At 35.1% G+C, this 21,971-nt stretch overlaps 1 protein-coding gene and 1 long non-coding RNA gene across 3 annotated transcripts; one reads left to right on the top strand and one right to left on the bottom strand.

Annotated features, from left to right (window-relative positions):
- The first annotated feature begins 2,644 nt into the window (after window positions 1-2,644).
- Window positions 2,645-7,613, top strand: LOC107814317 (uncharacterized). Of its 2 annotated transcripts, XM_016639718.2 has the most exons (9): window positions 2,648-2,843; window positions 3,182-3,399; window positions 3,991-4,105; window positions 4,460-4,549; window positions 4,731-4,904; window positions 4,994-5,113; window positions 5,449-5,559; window positions 7,133-7,214; window positions 7,285-7,613. In XM_016639718.2, the coding sequence occupies exons 1-9, from the start codon at window positions 2,676-2,678 to the stop codon at window positions 7,332-7,334; spliced, it is 1,128 nt and encodes a 375-aa protein (XP_016495204.1). In that variant the 5' UTR covers window positions 2,648-2,675; the 3' UTR covers window positions 7,335-7,613. The 2 variants fall into 2 exon arrangements, with proteins under 2 accessions (XP_016495212.1, XP_016495204.1); XM_016639726.2 differs by lacking the exons at window positions 7,133-7,214; window positions 7,285-7,613 and adding an exon at window positions 6,221-6,575 and having other exon boundaries at window positions 2,645-2,843.
- Window positions 7,614-13,196: 5,583 nt separating this feature from the next.
- Window positions 13,197-14,291, bottom strand: LOC142178488 (uncharacterized). The gene is made up of 2 exons (XR_012706652.1): window positions 13,884-14,291; window positions 13,197-13,624 (listed from the first exon to the last, which is right to left on the bottom strand). It is a non-coding gene; the product is annotated as an uncharacterized LOC142178488 (long non-coding RNA).
- Window positions 14,292-21,971: the final 7,680 nt, after the last annotated feature.

Here is a 21,971-nt window from a genome sequence, read left to right as displayed (position 1 = left end):
TTGTAAAAAGCAATTGTGCTTTCTGATATTTTATTTATAAAAAATAACAAAATAGCACACTACTTCGAGCGGGATTCAAACCCACGTGTTCTCCCCGCGCACCCAGAACTCTTACCATTGAACCCAAACCTCTTTTGTTACTGGGTTCGGCATGATATATTTATATAGAAATAGTAAATTTTTCAATACAAATATAAGTTCTCGAAAAAAGTCACTGGGTTCGCCCGAACCCTACCCTCTATTGTAGCTCCCGCCCCGGTGACTATATATGCTTTCCAACATTTGAATGAAATTATGTTAAAGAAACAAATAAAGCAACTACGAGCAAAGACCAAATAGATACATACACAACATACGTTTTACAATGTAATTGGATCAAATAAGTAATCCACTACAGAGGATCTAAAATAATTATATGAAACAAAACTTATTTATGAAATATATTTATTAGAAACAACTGATATAAATTGGAAAACTTTAACGTTCTTCTATCCTTAATCAGATCTCGAGTTCAAGTCTTGAGAATGAAATCTTCTTTGATAGGAAACGTTAAAACTCCTTGCAATTAAATTAGTCATATCAATGAATTATGAACACCAGATAGTTTAACCAAAGAAAAAAAAGAAAAGACAATCCATATGCGTATTTGCATTTTTTGTTTTTAACATTATCTGTCATAGAAAGGATTCTTTATTTGCTATGTATAGGCTGGCCAATCAAATAATGACGAGATTTAAAATCACGAAATTTAGCTCACTAAAAGCCTTGCCTATAAATTGTAAGTTCATAATACAAGTTTTATTATGATATATACATAATACAACGTAAGCCTTGCCTACGTTCCTAAAGTCTTTTTATTTTATTTTAAATTACGTATACTGTCAAGTAATGACACATAAATTGAAATGAAAAGTAGTAATTTTCCCTACAATGTGAAAAGAAAATTAGAAACTTATCACTTGGAAATGGGCCACTTCATTCTCAACAAAATAAGTGAAACTATATTGTATAGTCGCTCTAAAAAGTTAATAGCCAATAAAATATTTTTTTATATATATTTTATATCTTAAGAGCAAGTTCTACAGAGTGGTGGTTAGATCGATTATGTTGTATAGGGTTGAGTGCTGGCCCGTCAAGAAATTCCATGTCCAGAAGATAAAAGTAGCTGAAATGAGGATATTGAGATGGATGTGTGGTCATACCAGCAAGGACATGATCAAGAATGAAGTTATTAGGGACAAGGTAGGAGTGGCATCTGTGGAGGACAAGTTGCGGGAGTCGAGGCTGAGTTGGTTAGGGGATATGAAGATGTGAGACATAGATGCTCCGGTTAGGAGGTATGAGAGGTTGTCCATTGCGGGTTTGAGGAAGGGAAGGGGCAGGCCTAAGAAGTATTGGGGGAGAGGTAGTTAGGCAGCGCATGTCATTGCTTCAGCTTACCGAAGATATGACTCACGATAAAAAGGCGTGGAGGTCGAGGATTAGGGTTGTAGATTGACAGATAGTAGTGTGTTCCTCCTAGGCTTACCAGTAGTACTAGGAATATTTTTGTGTTATCTTATTCATGATTCTTTACTATTACATGTTGTGTTATTCGCGCCCGTTACCTTAATATATTGTTGTTACTATTGTTTGCTACTTGTGTCTTATCTCCATTGTTCCTTGAGCCGAGGGTTTGTCGGAAACATCCTCTCTATCTTTATAAGGTAGGGGTAAGGTCTGCGTACATACTAACCTCCTTAAACCTCATTTATGGGAATACACTGGGTTTGTTGTTGTTGTTATAATTAACTAATGAATGTACTTTTTTAGAAATTTTACCTCCTATAGCAAAGGTATACACTCTATTTATTATAAACCAAAATTATTTTAAAATATTATTTTCTATAGTTACCTTTTGTATTTTATAGCAAAATAAATATTTTATGGTATATACTACCATTGAAGCATGAAATACGCTATTTATGTTTTTCCTCTCTCTTAGGCAGCTGGACATACCTATTTTTAAGGGATTATTGTTACTATATTCATGAATACACGACGCGAATACATGCGAATACATGCGCATATAACTGTATTCATGAATACAGCAGCGCGAACACATATAAATACATATACATACAACTGGACTGCCGTGATTTAAGGTGCTTTTTATTGATGTATTCATGAATACAGCAGCGTGAATATATGTGAATACATGCGCGTACAGCTGGACTGCCCTGATTTTAGGCGTTTTTACTGCTGTATTCATGAATACAACAACGCAAATACATGTGAATACATGCGCGTACAGCTGGACTGCCTTGATTTTAGGCGGTTTTTACTATTGTATTCATGAATACATGGCGCGTATACATGTGAATACATGCGCGTACAACTAGACTGCCCTGATTTTAGGCGCTTTTTGCTGATGTATTCATGAATACAGCAGCGCGAATACATGTGAATACATTACCGTAATAACTGAATAGTAGATATAGCAAGTAATTATGTATATGGTAGCTATAGAAAGTTAATAGTCACTAAACAATAGTTGTTTATGAAAATTCTATTTTTTTGAGTCGACCAGCTAAATATGTAACTTGCCCACAAATTAACAGCCCATCACGGCCCTCTGCATTTGGCCCAATAATAAAGAGTCCATTTACACTATCCTCTTCTCCAAAGAAAAAAAAATGGAAAATCGACTGAAGGAGCTGAGCATGGAGGATTCCGACGAAGAACCGCCACTCGCCGTCGAAATCAACGACGCCGTCAACTCCAGTCAACTGGCGGAAAACCCCGAGCTTCCTCCGGTCGGCGTCACCGTCATCACCGGTTATCTTGGTTCTGGAAAATCCACCGTAATTTCTACTGCTACAAATTTTTTGCTTATATTCAGTTATTAAATTATACTCCCTCCGTGCCATTTGTGATGTAGTTCGACTAGACAGGAATTTAAGAAGAAAAAATTGACTTCTGAAACTTTTGGTCTAAAACAAGTCAATACATATTTGTGGGACTATAAATCATTTGGTTGAAATGAGGTAATATTGGAGGTTTAAAGTTTAAGTGTTTTTAAATACAGAAATGTGTCATTCTTTTTGGAACAAATTAATGAGGAAATAACGTGACATAAACCGGAGAGAAGGGAGTATTAACTAGTTTGGGGTTGACTTATAGTTGTTGCTTTTATTGTTAGTTGATAAATTATATACTGAAAGAGCAACATGGGAAGAGAATAGCAGTGATACTGAATGAATTTGGGGAGGAGATAGGAGTCGAGAGAGCTATGATAAATGAAGGGGAAGAAGGCGGTCTTGTGGAAGAATGGGTAGAGCTTGCAAATGGATGTATTTGTTGTACTGTGAAGCATAGTTTGGTTCAAGCATTGGAGCAGCTTGTTCAGAGAAAAGAGAGGTAATATGATCGTGCTTTCGCCTTCACACTGTCCTTTGCCATTATTTTCTCACTGTTTATATGCATATATACTTAAAAATGAAATCTTTTTTATGCTGTGGGCTGCTCAAGGAAGGTGATGCACTGATGGTTGTACACATGCACTTCAAGCTACTGTTAGTTTGAATTGAGTTTCTTTGGTGGAATTATGGGTTATGCATAACTTTGTTCTGCTATGAAGCCTTGGTTCTATACTTGAGGAAATGGGATTAAAGAGACTGCTACTTGAATCTGATGGAATTTCCTATGTGTAACAAATATTTCATACTTTTTCAGTCTCTCTCTTTACTTTCTCATTGGCATTTAAATATTAGCTTCTCTAAGGGGTATTGTTGTTTGAACCTCTGAACACCATGCGCTGAAAACAGGCAAGGAAATGCATAAGAATAAAAGAATCTTTAAATAAGAACAGAAATGAGAAGGATCTGTTTTCACCAAGTGCTTTCTCTGAATAATCCTTCCTTGTTAAGTTTGGAGCCAGGTGACAGAGTTCTGTAGTTCTTTGCTAAAATATTTCATCTAATGATAAGGAGCTATTGTGTTTGTTTGTAGACTTGACCATATATTGCTAGAGACTACTGGTTTGGCAAACCCTGCCCCTCTTGCATCCGTGCTTTGGTTGGATGATCAGCTGGAATCAGATGTTAGGCTTGACTCGATTATTACTGTGAGTTCTGTGTTACAATGATTTAAAACTTAATTTATAAAGTTTTCAGAATTTTCCTTTTTTTCTCTACACTTCTCTGTGGATGGAGAAAAGAATATTTTCTGAAAAGTGCAGCGGTTTAGATTTTGTAGTTTTATGTGTTCATTCTTAGATCAGCAATATTCAACTAAAATTTATCATGCTGGTTAGATGTGCATTAAGGAATTACTTATTGACTTCATGTCCATCCTTTTATTGTACCTTCTTATTTGATTAACTTCATATGCTATTGATTGTTCTCAATAGCATTCTGGTTCTTAAAAACTTGTCACTTTATTTTCCCAGAGGTTTTAATTGATTTTGCTTCTGTAACAGGTTGTAGATGCAAAAAACCTTCGGTATCAGCTAAAACCAAATCCTAACTCCTCTTCATTTCCTGAAGCTTACTTACAAATAGCATTTGCGGTAATTGATATGTTAGTCTCAACATTCAATCATCTGAGGTTTCTAATTAGGCTTTCAATCTAAGTTACCTTTCTAGCAGTTATCCCATTCTTATAGGTGCTAACCAGGATTGCGCTCCATACAACTTAGGTCTGGATCATGAAATGAAATCATGTCTGACTTTTATTTATTAACGATGTAGGATGTTATCATTCTTAACAAGGTTGATCTAGTTTCTCAAGACGACTCAGGAGCAATGCTACAGGAACTGGAGAAGGAAATCCGTGATATTAATTCCCTTGCCAATATTATTCATTCTGTTCGTTGCCAAATTGATTTGTCAAAGATATTAAACTGCCAGGCATATGATCCTACTGTAAGCAATGATCCTTAATGCACTAAATTCAGATATTGTTAGACAGCAGATGGAGAGCTATTTAATCTTCTTTATTTTAATTTTCTTAGCATGCTGCTCATCTGGAAGCATTGTTGCAAGAGAACAAATCTCTAACTACTAAAGGCCTTCATGACAGTGAAGTCAGAACATTGTGCATCTGTGATACGCAGCAGATTGACCTGGATAAGGTAATTTTTTTTAAAAAGGTTGCTGGTCTATGTGCTTGCTTGGCTGTGACTTAAGCCATCTGCTGCAGAGTCCTCTGATTCTCTGTCCTTGGAAAGCAAAAAGGGCTTGCTAATTGTGGCTGATATCTTGTCCTTTCTTTAAAAGCCTTTTTTCCTTTAAGGGGTCTCATACATGCTATAAAAATCTATGAAGATCAGTACACCTGTAAATCTCAGAACCAGTACTTGTAGCCAGATTACTATGCTTTTATGCTCCTGTTGTGGTTTTAGCATAATGTCATGCACAAAGGTTGGCACTTGGATCACTAAGGTCCTTACTTACCTTGTGGCAATAGGTTCGCACATGGCTTGAGGAACTCCTTTGGGATAAAAAGTATGGCATGGATGTTTATCGTTGCAAGGGAATTTTAAGAGTCAAAAACTCGGATCACCTCCACACTTTACAGGTAACATGTCCTACAATAAAGAAAACTAATATCAAGATCTGAAGCACTTCTACTTTTACTTCTAAAATTGTTTAGGGCCACTTTTTTGGTTATTTTGCATCATTTCAAAAGATTAAAAGCCAGAACTAGTGAGCCAAGATAAAATGACAACTAGAAGAACAATGATCAAATGCTTTGATTTACCAATTTATGAAAAAGAAATGCTTTGGGAAACACATAATTAGAGATTGACTAGTGATGGAACTTTCAGCTAATAAATAAATCTCAAACAGACGTCCCTGCTATTCTTCTTTTCCTTTAACCATCCTGTATCCGAAGCCTATTGGCCCGACTAGTACGGATCTGCACTGAGTAGGGGTATTAAGGGGGGTAAAGCGCTCCCTACCAAGAAGTTCTCTATTCCCTAGGCTCGAACTTGAGACGTCTGGTTAAGAGTTGAGGGATCCTAACCATCCCACCGCACCTCTTTGTGGTTCCATGCTAGGCTACTATTTTTCTTGTAAAAAGTACTTATATTTAATTAAGAACTCAACCTTTCTGTTGTGCATTGATTGCAATAGATTCTGATATACAATTCTTGGCATATTTCATCAGTTATAAATTTAGTTCCCTACTATACTTCATGCAAAAAGCAATGACTCTTCAACACTGATGAACGTAGGTGGTTCTCTTTTCGGTGGAACTTGGAAGTTCGAATTTTCCTTACGTTTGGTGGAATATTATTTCCAAAGACATCTCCATGCAGATGTGTGTCATTTACATTTAAAGTTGCAACTTTATATGTTACATGGAGTTAGCTGCATGCTGTAATATACTGTTGTAGTGGTAATACATGTAGCTCCTAAAGCTATCAGGTGAACCAAAACGTCTGTACCCTTCCTGTTTTCTTTTTCAAAAATATCTGCGAGCGTCATAGATAGAAAAGATCATTTAACTGTTTTAGTCGCTTTTGATGTAAATCTCTTGAAAACGAAAAAGAAAAAGAAGTGAAAGGGTTGTTTCCACTTGTATCCCTAGAGCTTGAGTAAGGTGCTACATTTCTTATTTTAGTTTACAGCTTTGGCTCCTATCAAGCAGCAGAGCTATTAGCTAGGTCACCTTTTTGGCACTTATATAATACCTTCTCCGAGTGATGTGGCACTAATCTATATTTCAGTCCACTTTTTCTTTCTCGCCAACTATGGGTTCTCCTCCACCTTCATTGTGTTTTTTTGGAGTAGCAGACAATTCTTCGATTAGCCTATAGTGGACCTGCGACCAAATTGTACCATATCTCATTGATCCTCTAATTATCAGCATGCTATCACAAGTTGATATATAAAGAATTTCTGTTGCCAAGAATGTCTATCAACCATTTTTGTTACTTTTGTTCTTTTACGAGAAAAAGCAAAGCAGGATATTTTTGTGTTTTCTGGAACTTAAAAGAAAATATTGCAATAGTATTTCAGTACAATCTCATCCTATAATAGCTGTACGACATCGATTGTGTCTATGGTGTTGTGTTCTCTTTCTCCTAACATACTGACTACCGTAACCTGATAACAAAAAGCATATTGACTACTGTATCTGGCAGGGTGTGAGAGAAATATATGAAATTGTTCCAAGTCGCAGATGGAGAAATGAAGAGATTCAGATGAATAAAATAGTATTCATAGGTAAAGACATTTCAAAATATGAAGTTGATTTACAGCTGGTTCCTTTTTTAAAGTTTCCTTTCTCTTGCAGGTCGGTTTCTGAATGAACAGATCCTTTTGGACTCCTTACAAACTTGTTGAAACTGATTGACTCAATAGAATTTGATAAATCCTGTTTTCTGTCGTTAAGGCGGAAAACGGAACCAAAACTTCTCGCCATGACTAAATCTTGTTTGGTTCTCGTGCTAAGAAATTTCAGATACAGCAATAGGAAACAACACCATAGACAATTTCAGATGCATAGGAAACAATTCCAATCACAACTTTGTTATAAGAATTTTATGTAAGACTCTAAATTTAAGTTGTGTGGAGAATTACATAAGTATTCAAATAAGATGAAAGAGTAAAGTTGGACTTACGAAATTTGAGTATATTAGAACAATTCTGGTTACACTAATATAAAGTATTATTGCAAACATAAATGGTATAATATTTATGATGCATATTTTCCAATTGTAGTCGATGCTTTTAAAATATCAAAATAAGGACCCAATTTGAGACAGACACTAAACGCCCCGGGACAATTGTATGGCATTGTCAATTCCGTACGACTCAAGAAAGCCATGCGCACGGTTTAAACTTTAGCTAGTAAATTTACCATCGCGCGAAAACATATCAATTACTTGGGAGATAGTCTTTATAAATTTACTTAGGCATACAATTTTCAAGGATGAAAAAAAAAAATAAAAAAAATAATTTAATCACCGCTTATTTAAATAATCCTTAAAGCAATTAGTCACGAACTGCTAAATTACTTATACAAAATCTGTTATCTAAGCTCCTAAATTAAAACTTAGAACAAAAAAAAAGGTAAACAAATTAGAAATAAAGCTTCTGCAGTAGCCATTTCAGATCCCCACAGCCTTGAAATTGCATATACACACTCTAATTTGATTAGTCTTGCTATATTTGTCTTTCCCCTTAACATGTTGTATGACCCAGTAAAAGTACTAGTTGTATCTACAACCAATTCAGTAGCATGACCCACGAGTCCTTAACAAATGTACATTCTCCAAAAAGATATCTCTTAATTCAGTTGCGCTTGATAGAGCACACAAGTAAATTCACATTAAGACCTCATTTCTAAAGCCTATCAATAGTCAACAATCTTCCTATGATATTGTAAACACATTGTGGAAATGACTTTAGGTTTAACAATATTTTGAAATATTAAGCATCTCCAATTAACCTTCGGATAATCACGAAGTAATTGCAAATAAACATGTTTAATTTGTTTTGAGTTGTTGCCTTGAATTCCATTAGTATCTTCCTCACTTCTGAATGGGATAAGTAGCAAGAATGAGAGATTGATCCCCCTATTTCACACGTTGAAGAGAAATTCAAACATAAGGGGAAAAAAATACTTAAATAGTGTACCCAAAAGATAGCTCTAGATTATTATTATAATACCAAAGATGAGGAAGCAGTGCATGCTTGAATTTTTCAAATAATAATTAAAAAATAAATCAAATTGAACATAATTCTCACAAACATAAAAAAGGGGATGACAAAGGCATATAGTTGTATACTCTTCAATTGCGATTCTAAGAATATCATTATGAAAATTGTCAAATGTCACGGTCTAGTTCACAAAACTCCACACTCTGTATGATGAATTCTTTCTCTATCGATTCACATGCCTTTCAATATCGACTTCTTGACATAAATTTCAGTCTGAAAAATACCTTAAATGTAACAAATAATAAAGATAAATGCAATGACTGGAATTTAGAAAAGAAGTTTTACAGAAACTTGATCTTTGATACATCTGCACTTTGAATGAAGTTTTCTTTCATGTAACTCAGTAAAGGCGCAAAAAGTAATACAACAATTATCTACCCTTGAGCAACAACAATACTTATCGGGTCACAGAGCACAAAATTTTCTTATCAGAAGAGGAATTTAATGCATGCTCATGTATTAACTGGCTAAAATACTATAAAACATAATCATAAATATAGAAACTTCAACATCTCACCTTAAAAACCAACAAAGAGCGCTCATGTATTAGCACGTTAAAATATAAAACATAGACGAACTCACCTTTTTAAATTAATATAACACGACATTACTGGTTTTTCTTTTGTTTGTTGTAAAAAAAAGCTTCCTATAGTCCAATATCGTGTATATCTCATTACATACAACCTAAACAAATATTATATTTTTACTTCAGAATTTATCATTTGCACGGGGCGAAGCATGTACAAGCCTAACATTATAAAAGAAATTTGAATAACCCTAAAACTCACCGGAAACTGAATTGCATTATTCTCTGAAAAATGCAGCTAGTTAGTCATGTCGCAAAAAATTCCTGAAAGCTCAATACAAGGGCTAAACAAAATAAAGAGTGCACAAAATAAAGTCCAAAGTGAAAGGTTTCACTGAGTTACATGTAAAAATGTGAATTTTTTAAAATATTGCTATTGATTGTGTTGCTTGATATCAGACTCAAGATAAAACATGATTTTTCGTGATTTCTTGACTAAAGCAGAAACCTCAGGCCATTTTTATGGTTAACTATGTATTTAAATCAAACTGTACATATAATCAATCCTCATTGCTTTGAATCTCTCTATCTTATACTTTCTTTTGCATCCAAAATTTACCCATTATATAACTATAAGAACTAACCCATAATCCAAAAGTATGTATCATAGATTTATAATGCATTATATGACTCAACATAATTGCTCATCTACTTTTTTACAAACTGTACCAAATCTTTACAAACTTATCGTACCATCTTAATAGATTTATTTATAGTTTTTTAGATGACTATTTTCATCAAAAAAAAAATCAAACCTTATTCTAAGACCACTTTTATTCTCCTTCACTTTTATTCTCTCTGCATTTTGGGAGCAGAGCATGCAGCAAAATCGAGCAATGGAGTCTTACGCTACGACATTATCACAGAAAGAAAACATGACTAGTAGATAACTATTTTGTTATTGTTGTGCTCGTGTCAATTAAAACCTCAAGTGCAGTAAATTCGCCCTGGGGACATTGGGTTTGTTGGCATTATAGGCAGCTTGCCCATTAAACCCCATCATTCTACTTTGAAGTGAATTTATTTACCCCTAAAATATTACAACTAGATTCAGTCCAAAATGTATTTTACACACGCTAGCGGATTGCCTTTTTACATTTGTTTTTCATTTTTCTTCTTTTTTCAATTTCAATAGAACCTCCACCCCCCCTCTCCCCCCCTCCCCCACCAAAAAAATTTCACTCTATCCTTTTCGTTCACTTCTTCCTTCTGTCATCTCTTTCTCCCTTTCTACACTAAACATCACAGACCTACGACCTCTCTCCTGCGAAATCCTCTCCCTTGGATAACAAGCGCAAGTAGGAACAATACGGGAGAAACTCTTATGGCAATTGATTTTATAAGTCGTATGGGTTTTGTTTTTGGAGATGGGTGGTCCAAGAACTTAGTCCATATTTATCGAATTTTCATTGATTTTACGGTGCAAATCAGAATAGTTTTGGGTTAATTAATTTAAATGCAAAAGATACTTTCTTTGTAGGTATTAAAATTTTCGGAAGAAGACCCAATTGGATAAGCTCCAATTCCTACTAAATATGACTTATATTATGCAAGCCTTGAAAGTTATGGAAGATAGTGAAGCTTCATTAAGTTTATTTCAACGGGCATAGAGATATCCCTGCTATAAGCCCAATGATGATATTACGCTGTTCAATAAATTGAATCAAAACAGGAATTTTGTTTATCCAATCGATTTTTAGTAACATGGTCCTTGATTCAGCGATCACGAAGAAGGTCATTCCAGGTGGGTTTTCTGGTGAGGGACAATGGGAATTTTAGAGGTGACGACGATTTTCCGGCCAACACCGACCAAATCTTGATCGGACAATAATGATTTGGTTTGCCAGTGAAGACCACGAACATGGGAAGACGATTAAGGAGAAGAGAAAAAGAAAGAAAAGAGTAAAGAATAAGAAATGAAAAATGATAAAGATATTAAGAATAAATAATTAAGTCTAATTAGTTTACAATATCCGGTCACAAAGATGACACGTGTATAGTTTAAGTCATTTTTTAACTTTTTTCTTTCTTTTCACGCGCATGTAAGAATTTGATAACACATTCTTTGCCAAGTCAGCTTGTGGGAGGAAATAAATTTATTTTAAAGTAGAATGATGGGGGTGTTAGATCATCCGTAAAGTTTAGGTGTGTAAATAATTTTTCGGTACAAGTTTAATGGGCAATTTATGCCTTTTCTCTTTTTTTTTTAATAATATCCTCCACACATAGAGTAACACTTAATTAAGTTTTTTTTTAAATTTCTCTTAGCCTTGAAGAGGAATAAGAAAAGAGAAAAAAGAAAAAAATGAATGCAAGAAGGTTAGGGTAGGTATTGGTGGTAAATGGCGTCACAGCAAATGTCATTAAATAGAGTCCTAAAATTGAAGGTTCCGTTGTCTCCATCAATGAGTTGGCCATTCTCCCGACAGTCCGCCACAGCTCACCTAATATCGTAGTAATAAAATATATGAGCGGATTCAGAATTTAAACTTTATGATTTAACTTTTAATATTTTAATTGTCGAAGTCGTTATATTTTTAAAATTATAAATTTGTATCTATTATTTTTATAATTTTAATAAAGTTTACGCATAAATTTATGTTTTGAACCGAAAGTATTCGATTCAAATAAACTCAACACTGCAAAGTTGTATCATTCCGTACAAGTAATATGCTAACGTAGTTGTAGGAGTTGTTGCCTGTTGGGCATATATATAGCGCCTTTTTTACAGATTTGCTTAGGTATTACAACATGTCAGATTATGATTCTGTTTTGCTAAATATAGGTTGGCAGTTTTAAGCAACAGAAATAACCTAACTCTCATTCCATTCCTTCTATATTACTCCCATTTCAAAAAAAAAAAAAAAATTTAGTTTGTTGCAAAAAGAATAATTCTTTTTTAAATTTAAAAATAATTTTATTTTATTTTCACAGTTCTTTGAGTCGAGGGTCTATCGGAAACATGCTCTCTATCTTCACAAGGTAGAGGTAAGGTTTGTGTACACACTACCCTCCCCAAACCCTACATGTGGGATTACACTGTCTTTGTTGTTGTAAAATAATGTAACTTTAAACATCACCCTTAATTATCTATAAATTATTTTAAACTACAAGTTTTAAAAGTCTTCTATGCATTCTTAAATTATGTCAAATCAAATGCAGTTCATTATCTTTGAAACGGAGGGAATATTATTTTCTTCTTCTACTTTCATTATTCGATCTCCACTAATTCCATCATCATTTGATGTGTTGTTGAATCAACCATATGTTTAATACCTTATTATTTGCACTTTCCAAAGGAACCCAATTATTGGTAGGATTAGAAGAAAACGAGCTAATTTAAACTATTCACTAAAGAATGATTCCTTTGCGTTTATATAGCGGCTTTTATGGTAATTAATTAACTTCTTATTAATTACCAAGTGAAGTAATTACATACCATAGCAAACTTAACACAGATTGCTAACTCTCTTCTCTAAAGAATTATATAGCGGTGTTAAATATACATATAGTTTAAAATGTTAAATTGGTTAGGATCTAAATAACTAGATATTATAAGGAATTTAAAAAAGCAAATTCTAAATTATGACAATAAGTTTAACAACAGAAGAAGAATATATAATAGGAAACATAAAAACTTAAATGTATTTCGATCAATAGATATACATCCAAATAGATTAAGATTTCTTTTTGAATTGACAACATCCACTATGTAGACTTTCAGAGTTATAGAGTTTTGTTTATGAAGAAAATTAATTTGTGTCTCATGAATTTAATTTCGATTTTCTTTTTCATCTTTTTTCTTTATTGTCCAAATCCATCATTAGTCGTGTTGCGGAATCAACCAACAATTAATAGGATTGAAAACAGAAGAGCAAAATTTAATTTTTTTTTGGTAATAAACGACTAGATTCCATTCAACAAAAACATAGTATTACATAAGGGGAGCTATTCATGGTGGTTCAACAGTAAGATTATACATGAGAAGATGTCCATCCCTGGGTGGTTCTAAAGTGGGAACCAATGACAAAAAAGAAGCTATGTTACTAAAGGATGTTGGAGCAGCTATTGACGAGATGAGTGCAAAATAGTTTGAGCTGCAGTAGGGTCTTCGATTGAAGCTGGACGTACACGTCGAACATAATGCGGGCCATGAGTATCTGCATGCAGTAGATCTACGACAAAAGAGGGCGCCTCATAGTATGTGTTGGCGGTGATATCTGGTGATGTATCAAAAAATTGCTTTGCTAAGCAATCTGCAACCATATTTTGCTCCCGATATGTATGCTTGATCATGGGATTACGTAGTTGGTGGATGACGGATCTGCAATCATTTAACAGATGTGAGTAAGCAAGGTTATCGTTTTTAAGAAATTATATTACCTCTGTGGAATCTGTTTCGACTTCCAAAAAGAGTAGGTTGTGGCTTAGAGCCATCTGGAGTCCTTTCAATAGAGCAAGTAGTTCCATGTGTATACGTCTTGTTTGATATAGCAGTATTTGACTCACAAATTATAAAATATTAATTTAACTTAATTACATATTATATTAATAGAGATAAAGAAAACAATAAATAACTGAACCTCCATGTGGTTGGATGGATGATCGAGATTCCTCTACTCTTAACTATAGATCTCGACTTTAAGCCTTCGGAAGGAAGAAACTCCTAATATGAAGTGTTCCTTACTTAAATGCGCGGTGCGCCCTACGAGGCACGAATCTAGATTAGTCATGTTAACAAATTTTGGGTACCAAATGATTATACCAAAAAAAATTATCACAAAAATTGAGACAGCAGAAGCGAAATAAAAAAATCAAGTATTACCCGTAACCTATAGTCAAATCTTATACGCATTACCATTTGAGAATCAGCCTTGAATTGGATAAGATGACATTATTTTTGTCGATACAAGTAGAAATTAACGACTTAAAATAGAGTAAGAAAAGTTTGATCAGGACTCTATCATATTTAACCTGGATTTCTCTTTCTATTTTCACTTCTTTTTCTCTTAATAATACAACTTTTCTTCTTCTTTTCACGTTTCAATGTTATAAAAAGCTATCTAACCTACCGCAACCAACTTCATTATATTCCTTCCCCTCCATTCCTTTTTTATAAATATTTTTTATTTATTCTACTTTATTGTTCTTCAATTCCACCATTATGTGATGCATGTGTTGTGGAATCAATCTTTTATAATAACATTATTTGCACTTCTAAAAGTAAATCAATTATTGATCATAGGAGAAAGAACCGGTGAACTGATTATAATATTTGTTAAAAATTTAAAATAGTGAAGCAAGTCCCATGTTCCTTAGACTTATATCACTACTAAAAAAACAGAAATTAGTGATGGACAAATTTTATATCTAAACAATAAAATTTGTCGATACTCCATCGCGTAATCCTGCTCAGTGATAGATTATAAAAAAATTCTGTTAGCTACGAGCAATTTAACGTCAGATTAGCGACGAATTTCGTCGCTAACTTCAATATTTTTAGTAATTTATATGGTTACAATCTAATTTCACTATATATCACCGTGATGCGAGGTTTCATTCTGATGGTAGGCTAGAATCCCCTATTTTGGTCATAGTTTGCATTTTAATTACTGTATTTTACTTGTGTTTGAGCTTAAATGATAGTGAATTGCACTTATTATGTGTTTTATGCCTTGCAGAAAGTGATTCTGAGTTAAAAAGATAATCGGGAGCTAAATCGAACAAGTTGGAGCTTTGAAATCTGAGTAAAAGCCCAAGGGATTAAACCGGGATCGCGTTCGGGGGGTCGAGGACCGAGTTTGGATATCAAAAATCGAAGAAAAAAAAAATACTCTATAAAAATTGTACTGCCGCGCTGTATGGGGCGGCGCGGCAGTGAAAAAGTATGCTGCCTATCAGAAACTCGCTCTCTGAACTTCCACACTAATGCCCCGCATGGGGCGGCGCGCCTGTGTGATTTTCTTAGAGTACTTTCCTGTTTCGGCTTGAAAAAGGTAATTTTATCCGGGCCCACTCCTACATGGTATAAATACACCAAAAAGATGTTTTTGAAGGGACTTTTGACCTTGGAAGCTTTGGGAGAGCATTAGAGGCTACAAGACTTAGGATTTCATCATCTTTCCATCAATTCAATACGGGAGTTTGGATTGTAACGTTAGATTGATGCTTCCTTATTCTTTAATTATATTTGTGATGACTTCCTCCATAAGTATGGAGTAGTTTACCTTAGGGTTTGACGGATATGGTATTTTGATAAATATTTGTGGATTCGTGTTTGATAAATATTTGTGGATTCTAACTCTAGTTCTTGCTTGAATTCGTTTATGGAGTTTTGAATTATTGCAACTTTATTCACCGGTATATTTAATCGAAAGAGGAATATTTTGGTGATTATCTTTGCATTATTTTATTTGGTTTAATTCAGTGATTCTCCTAAGTAATCAAAAGAGCTTGTTGAATTGTTGATTAAATCAGGTTAGGAGAATATTCAAGAGACGTTTTCCTAAAGACTAATTCATTAACGCATGCTTGCATACTTTCACAATGCTTATATTAGTTCACCTCGTAGAGTTAAGATTTAATCGAGAGAGGAGTCTTGACTACACGTTTGAACTAATCATCGAGTGAATTCATGAGAATCATTAGAACATTAGAGTGAATTAAACTAGAGTTAAATCCCAAATAGCTATCTTGCACCTATCCTGTCACAACCCTTATTCCTCACATTGATAAGAAACCAACTCTGCGAATCTCTAATTCTTTTTCGTCAATTGTCAATTGCTTTATTTTAGTAGTTACACGTAGTTCATAATCATTTAACTCAAGTGTTGATCCTCCTGAATAGAAATTAAACCAGAAATTACTCGAATATTATTTAAATCCAATCCCCGTGGAGACGATAATTATACTATCTTTGACTAGAGAGCAATAATTTTGTGTTATGTTTTGCGCTCGTCAAATTTTGATGCCGTTGCCGGGGATTGGCAATCAATAGTGTTCAAATTAGTTTTTGGTGCTAATTTAGTAACTTAGTTTATTTTATTCTACATGGGTTTCCTCTTCCGTGTGCAGGCAACATATTGACTTCTCTGGTATATGACTCGATATTCTTAAAAGGAATTGATTCCATAGAATCTAGAAGTGGAAAAGAGTCTGCGACAGTTGAGGAAAAAGAAATAACTCACCAGAAAGTTCTTGGGGCAACCTTCAACCCCAGAACACATGGCTAATAACGGTGACGACGAAGTAGATTTAGCTACAAGAGAGGCAACACAGTAAAGAGAAGAAGCTGCACGGATAGTAGTTGAGACAGCCCGTAGAGTTGCTGATGAGACCATCAAAGATGATGGGGGTCGAAGATTCAATCTAAATTGATATTTGGTTGAAGACCAGTTCGAGAATGCGGTACCCAGACCTGGTCGAGCATTGGGTGATTATGCCAAACCAGTCTACAATCAGGGACTGTCTATTGTCAGACCTCCACCAGTAGCAACGAATAATTTTGAGTTGAAGCAAGGCTTGATTCAAACTATCCAGAACAATTGTGTCTTTAGAGGGAAGATGAATGAAGATCCTATGATGGATTTTGAGGAAATCATGAACACCTTCTAGTACAACGGAGTGTCAAAAGATGCAGTATACTTAAGGGCATTCCCCTTTTCACTGAAGGATGACGCGAAGCACTGGCTTCGTAGCTTACCAACGGGGTCGATCAGGACATGGGAAGATATGACTAAAAAGTTTCTTGAAAAATACTTCTCAGCTGCTAAAACAATGAAATTCAGAAGGGAAATTCACATCTTCTATCATACGGACACTGAAATAGTTTTCGAGGCTTGGGAAAGATTTAAGGAGATAGTGATGAAGTGTCAGCATAATGGGATTGAATTGTGGATGCAACTCCAGGACTTTTGGGATGAACTGACACCTCCCTCACAACGAACTCTGAACACTGCAGTTGGGGGTCCTTTAATGAAGAAGACTCCTGAGGAGATCGTGGAAATTCTTGATGAGCTCTCTGAAGATGCTAACCAGTAGCCTGCTGAGAGTAATGATAGAAGAAAATAAGCTGGGGTTCATCAAGTAGATTCCAACACATCAGTGCAAGCCCATCTAGATGTCATGGCCAAAGAGATAAGAAAGTTGACCTTAGCCAAGGTCTAGAGACAACCATCATTTGTATGTGATTTCTATGGAATGGGTCGTCCAATGCATGAGTGTCAGGCCTCAGCTGCAGATGAAGTGGTAAATGTTATGGGAAGCTTTGACAGAGGCAACTACCATAGTGGTAATAATTTTAACTCTATGGGACAAAGGCACCCAGGCTTTTCTTGGAGTTCACCGAGTAGGAGCTTGAACTCATGGCAGTAGAATAATCTGAGACCCCATGGACAAGGAACTTCAAGATTTCAGAATCAGCAGAGGCAGCAATACCAGCCTCCACATTCTAATCAATCTAGCATGAAAGATCTAATGAAAGCCTTCATTATTAAAATAGATGAGAGATTTGAAACTCATAATACAGCTATTCGAAACTTATAGAGGCAAGTGGGGAAGATTGCTTCTCTGTTGTCCGAGAGGTCTCCAAAACCCTCCCTGCGGATACCGAAAGGAATCCAAAGAAAATAATAAATGCAATGTCGTTGAGAACTGGCAAAGTATTGCAAGATCTGTTGGTAGCAGAAAAGAAGGAGTTGACGGGAAATCAAGTTCAGAATGAAGTGAGGGCAGAGCAAGAGGATGATCTGAAGGAGAAGAACAAGTCTGAAGTTTCAACAAGGAAGAAAAAAGACAAACAAAGAAGTAATGATGAGATCGAAGAAAGTAAATACATGCCTGCTCTACCCTTCCCCCAGAAGCAAAGAAGAGAAAAGCTGGACAAATAATTCGGGGGCTTTCTAGAAGTGCTCAAGCAGGTGCATGTGAATATACCCTTCACAGAAGTGCTTTCACAGATGCTAGCTTATGCTAAATTTTTGAAGGAGATATTGTCCAAGAAGCGAAAAGTGGAAGAGACATCGGTGGTCAAACTCACATAGCATTATAGTGCCATTTTGCAAAATAAGCTTCCTAAAAAATGTGAAGATCCAGGGAGTTTTACTATACCTTGATCTTTAAGAAGTACTAAGTTTAAGAAATCTTTGTGTGGTTCAGATGCTTCTATTAATCTTATGCCTTTGTCTAATTTTAGGAAATTGGAGGGAGAGATTGGAGAAATCAGGTCGATACCTTTGTCATTGCAGCTGGCGGATCAAACCACAATCATACTTGAAGGAATAGTGGAAGATTTGCTAGTTCGGGTGGACAAGTTTGTGTTTCATGCGGACTTCATTGTGATGAGCATATAGGAGAATAGGGAGGTCCCTATGATTTTAGGAAGACCTTTCTTGGCTACAAGTAGAGCAATCCTGGATATTCAGGAAAGGCAGCTCATGCTCAGAGTGGGGGAAGAAAGGCTGATCTTCAACATGGAAAATGTGGGGTGGGGGATGTAAATATGTATATGTGTGTTTTTCGTTTCTTTTGATTAATTTTTTTTTTTTGAATTTTCTCGACGATGGATTTCCTTGACTGTCTTCTTGAGGGATTAAAGTCGAAGAACATTGTTTTAGCCATTTATTTTGTTTTGTTTGCTTAGATAGTGTAACAATTTTTTCTTAATTTTTTTTTGTGACGCGGTTCTTTTCCAAGGATTTTGTTTGAACCGGGTGTAGTTAGTTTTTCTTTTATTATGAATAGTGAAGTCTTATGCTATGTATTAAATGGATATGACTTTTCTTGACTTTGTTATGCCTTGAGAGTAGTGAGTGCCTTAGTTGTGACGTCTAGGCTCAGTTCTTGACTCATAGAAAAGTGCCTTAAATTGGTTGATTGTGACTTTGCTTAACTCCTTTGACTAGAGAGTCGGGATAAATCCGCTCCAGAGTGAGTTATGTGCCAATGTGTGTGTAAGATTTTGTTGATATTCTGTGCATATCAGTTGATGTCTAGAACTTGCCCCGAGTGTTTGCAAAGCGAAATAGCAGTTTTGTTCAGTCTAGGAAGTGATATAGGTTTTTCTTTGTTGAGCCAGTTATATGCTTTTACCCACCTAACTAATGTATATCTTAGTTAGCCCCGTTGAGCCTGCAGTCATATTTCTTTGGTAACCACACTATAAGCTTGACCTCTTTGTTTGAATTGTCTATCTGTTTGAACCTTTTACCTCTCGTAAGCACTTGAATTTGTATGAGCATGTAAAAGCTAAGTGGAAGTATGGTCAGGTTTTTGAGTGGAACTATTAGAAAAAGGAGAAATGTGCATTGTTTGAAAAATTATGAGAGCCACATGTAAGGAATTGGAAAAAGAATAGAAAGAAAAATCAATCAAAACTTTGAAAATAAGAAGAAGAAAAAAAAGTGTGTATGTGGTAGAGAAGAGAAAAATTGATCCCTTGCTAGTGGTAGTTCTCGTCTTGTTTGTGCTTAAAGATGTGGGGGGCTTAATGTTGTGAAGGTCGGAGTTTGGTTCAACACAAGTGTGGGGTTTAAACTGTGAAATTGTATGTATTAAAGTACTCAGGGAGGTGTAGTCACTATATCTAAATCTATCCTACATGTCCCGCAACCTACATTACAACCAAATTAAAGTCCTACTTGATCTTTGACTGAATGAGCTCAATTAGTAGAGTTTTACACTACAGACAAGCCTATGGTACGTCTTATGTGACACATGAATTTTGATTCCGAGAGTGAGTGAATTCTTTTTATCGCGAGTTCCTATTTGTTCTTAAATTTTATTGTGTGTGGGACTATTCTCTATTGTTTGTGTGAGGGCACATGATTTGCGAAGGTGAGGTGAAGTCTTTGACCTCTATGTTAGAGTAAGTAAGCAGGTTGTAAAACATGTGCGGTGCTTTTGAGTTGAGTCTTGAGGCTAGGACGTTATGATAGGATGCTTAGTCTATTTTAAATATTCTTGGCATGATAAGTTAGGGAAGTTGTCTGATAAGAAGGTCATCTCGATGTGAAGTGCAGTTTGATTGCTCGAGGACGAGCAATAGTTTAAGTGTGGAATATTGATGGTAAGATAGAATCTCATGTTTTGGTCATAGTTTGCACTCTAATTATTGTATTTTTACTTATGTTTGAGCTTAAATGATAATGAATTGCACTTATTACGTATTTTATACCTTGCAGGAACTGATTCCGAGTTAAAAAGATAATCAGGAGTTAAATCGAACAAGTTGGAGCTTTGAAGTCTGAGTAAAAGCCTAAGGGATTAAACCGGGATCGCGTTCGGTGGTTCGAAGACCGAGTCTGGATATCAAAAATCGAAGAAAATAAAATACTCTGTAAAAATTGTACTATCGCGCCGCATGAGGCGGTGCGATAGTGAAAAATTCTGCTGCCTGTCAGAAACTCGCTCTCTGAACTTCCCCACTAATGCCCCGCAAGGGGAGGCACGCGTTTGATTTTCTCAGAGTACTTTACTGTTTCGGCTTAGAAAAGGTAGTTTCATCCGGGTCCACTCCTACATGGTATAAATACACCAAAAAGATATTTTTAAAGGGACTTTTGACTTTGGAAGCTTTGGGAGAGCAATGGAGGCTACAAGACTCAGGATTTTATCATCTTTCCATCAATTCAATACGGGAGCTTGGATTGTAATGTTAGATTGATGTTTCCTTATTCTTTAATTATATTTGTGATGACTTCCTCCATGATTATGGAGTAGTTTACCTTAAGGTTTGACTGATATGGTATTTTGATAAATATTTGTGGATTTTAACTCTAGTTCTTGCTTGAATTCGTTTATGGAGTTTTGAATTGTTGCAACTTTATTCACCGGTTTATTTAATCAAAAGAGAAATATTTTGGTGATTATCTTTGCATTATTTTATTTGGTTTAATTCAGTGATTCTCCTAAGTAATCGAATAGGCTTGTTGAATTATTGATTAAATCAAGTTAGGAGAATATTCGAGAGACGTTTTCCTAAAGACTAATTCATTAACGCATGCTTGCATACTTTCACAGTGCTTATATTAGTTCACCTCGTTGAGTTAAGATTTAATCGAGGAGTCTTGACTACACGTTTGAACTAATTATCGAGTGAATTCGTGAGAATCATTAGAACATTAGAGTGAATTAAACTAGAGTTAAATACCAAATAGCTATCTTGCACCTATCATGTCACGACCCTTATTCCTCACATTGATAAGAAACCAACTCTACGAATCTCTAATTCTTTGCCGTCAATTGTCAATTGCTTTATTTTAGTAGTTACACGTAGTTCATAATCATTTAACTCAAGTGTTGATCCTCCTGAATAGAAATTAAATCAAAAATTACTCGAACATTATTTAAATCTAATCCATGTGGAAACGATAATTAAACTATACTATCTTTGACTAGCGAGTAATAATTTTGTATTGTGTTTTGCGCTCGTCACAGTCTGTGATGACCCAAAAGGTCATCTTTAAATTTAATAATAATTTCTGTGATCTAAGACCTCAAAAAGTATTATGCATCATTCCTCGACTTGCGTGCGCAGTCCGTATAATTTTTCGGAAAGTTTTTATATAAAAAATAGATTAAAATATAAAATAGAGTCTTAAAACTCAATTAAGTTGACTTTGGTCAACGTTTTTAGCAAACAGACCTGGATCAGTATTTTGACAGTTTCAGTA

The sequence above is a fragment of the Nicotiana tabacum genome, chromosome 24, assembly GCF_000715075.1.
Source record: "Nicotiana tabacum cultivar K326 chromosome 24, ASM71507v2, whole genome shotgun sequence".
In the NCBI taxonomy this organism is placed as follows: domain Eukaryota; kingdom Viridiplantae; phylum Streptophyta; class Magnoliopsida; order Solanales; family Solanaceae; genus Nicotiana; species Nicotiana tabacum.
Note: the sequence above shows the minus strand (reverse complement) of the source record. Positions and strands in the feature narration are given on the sequence as shown.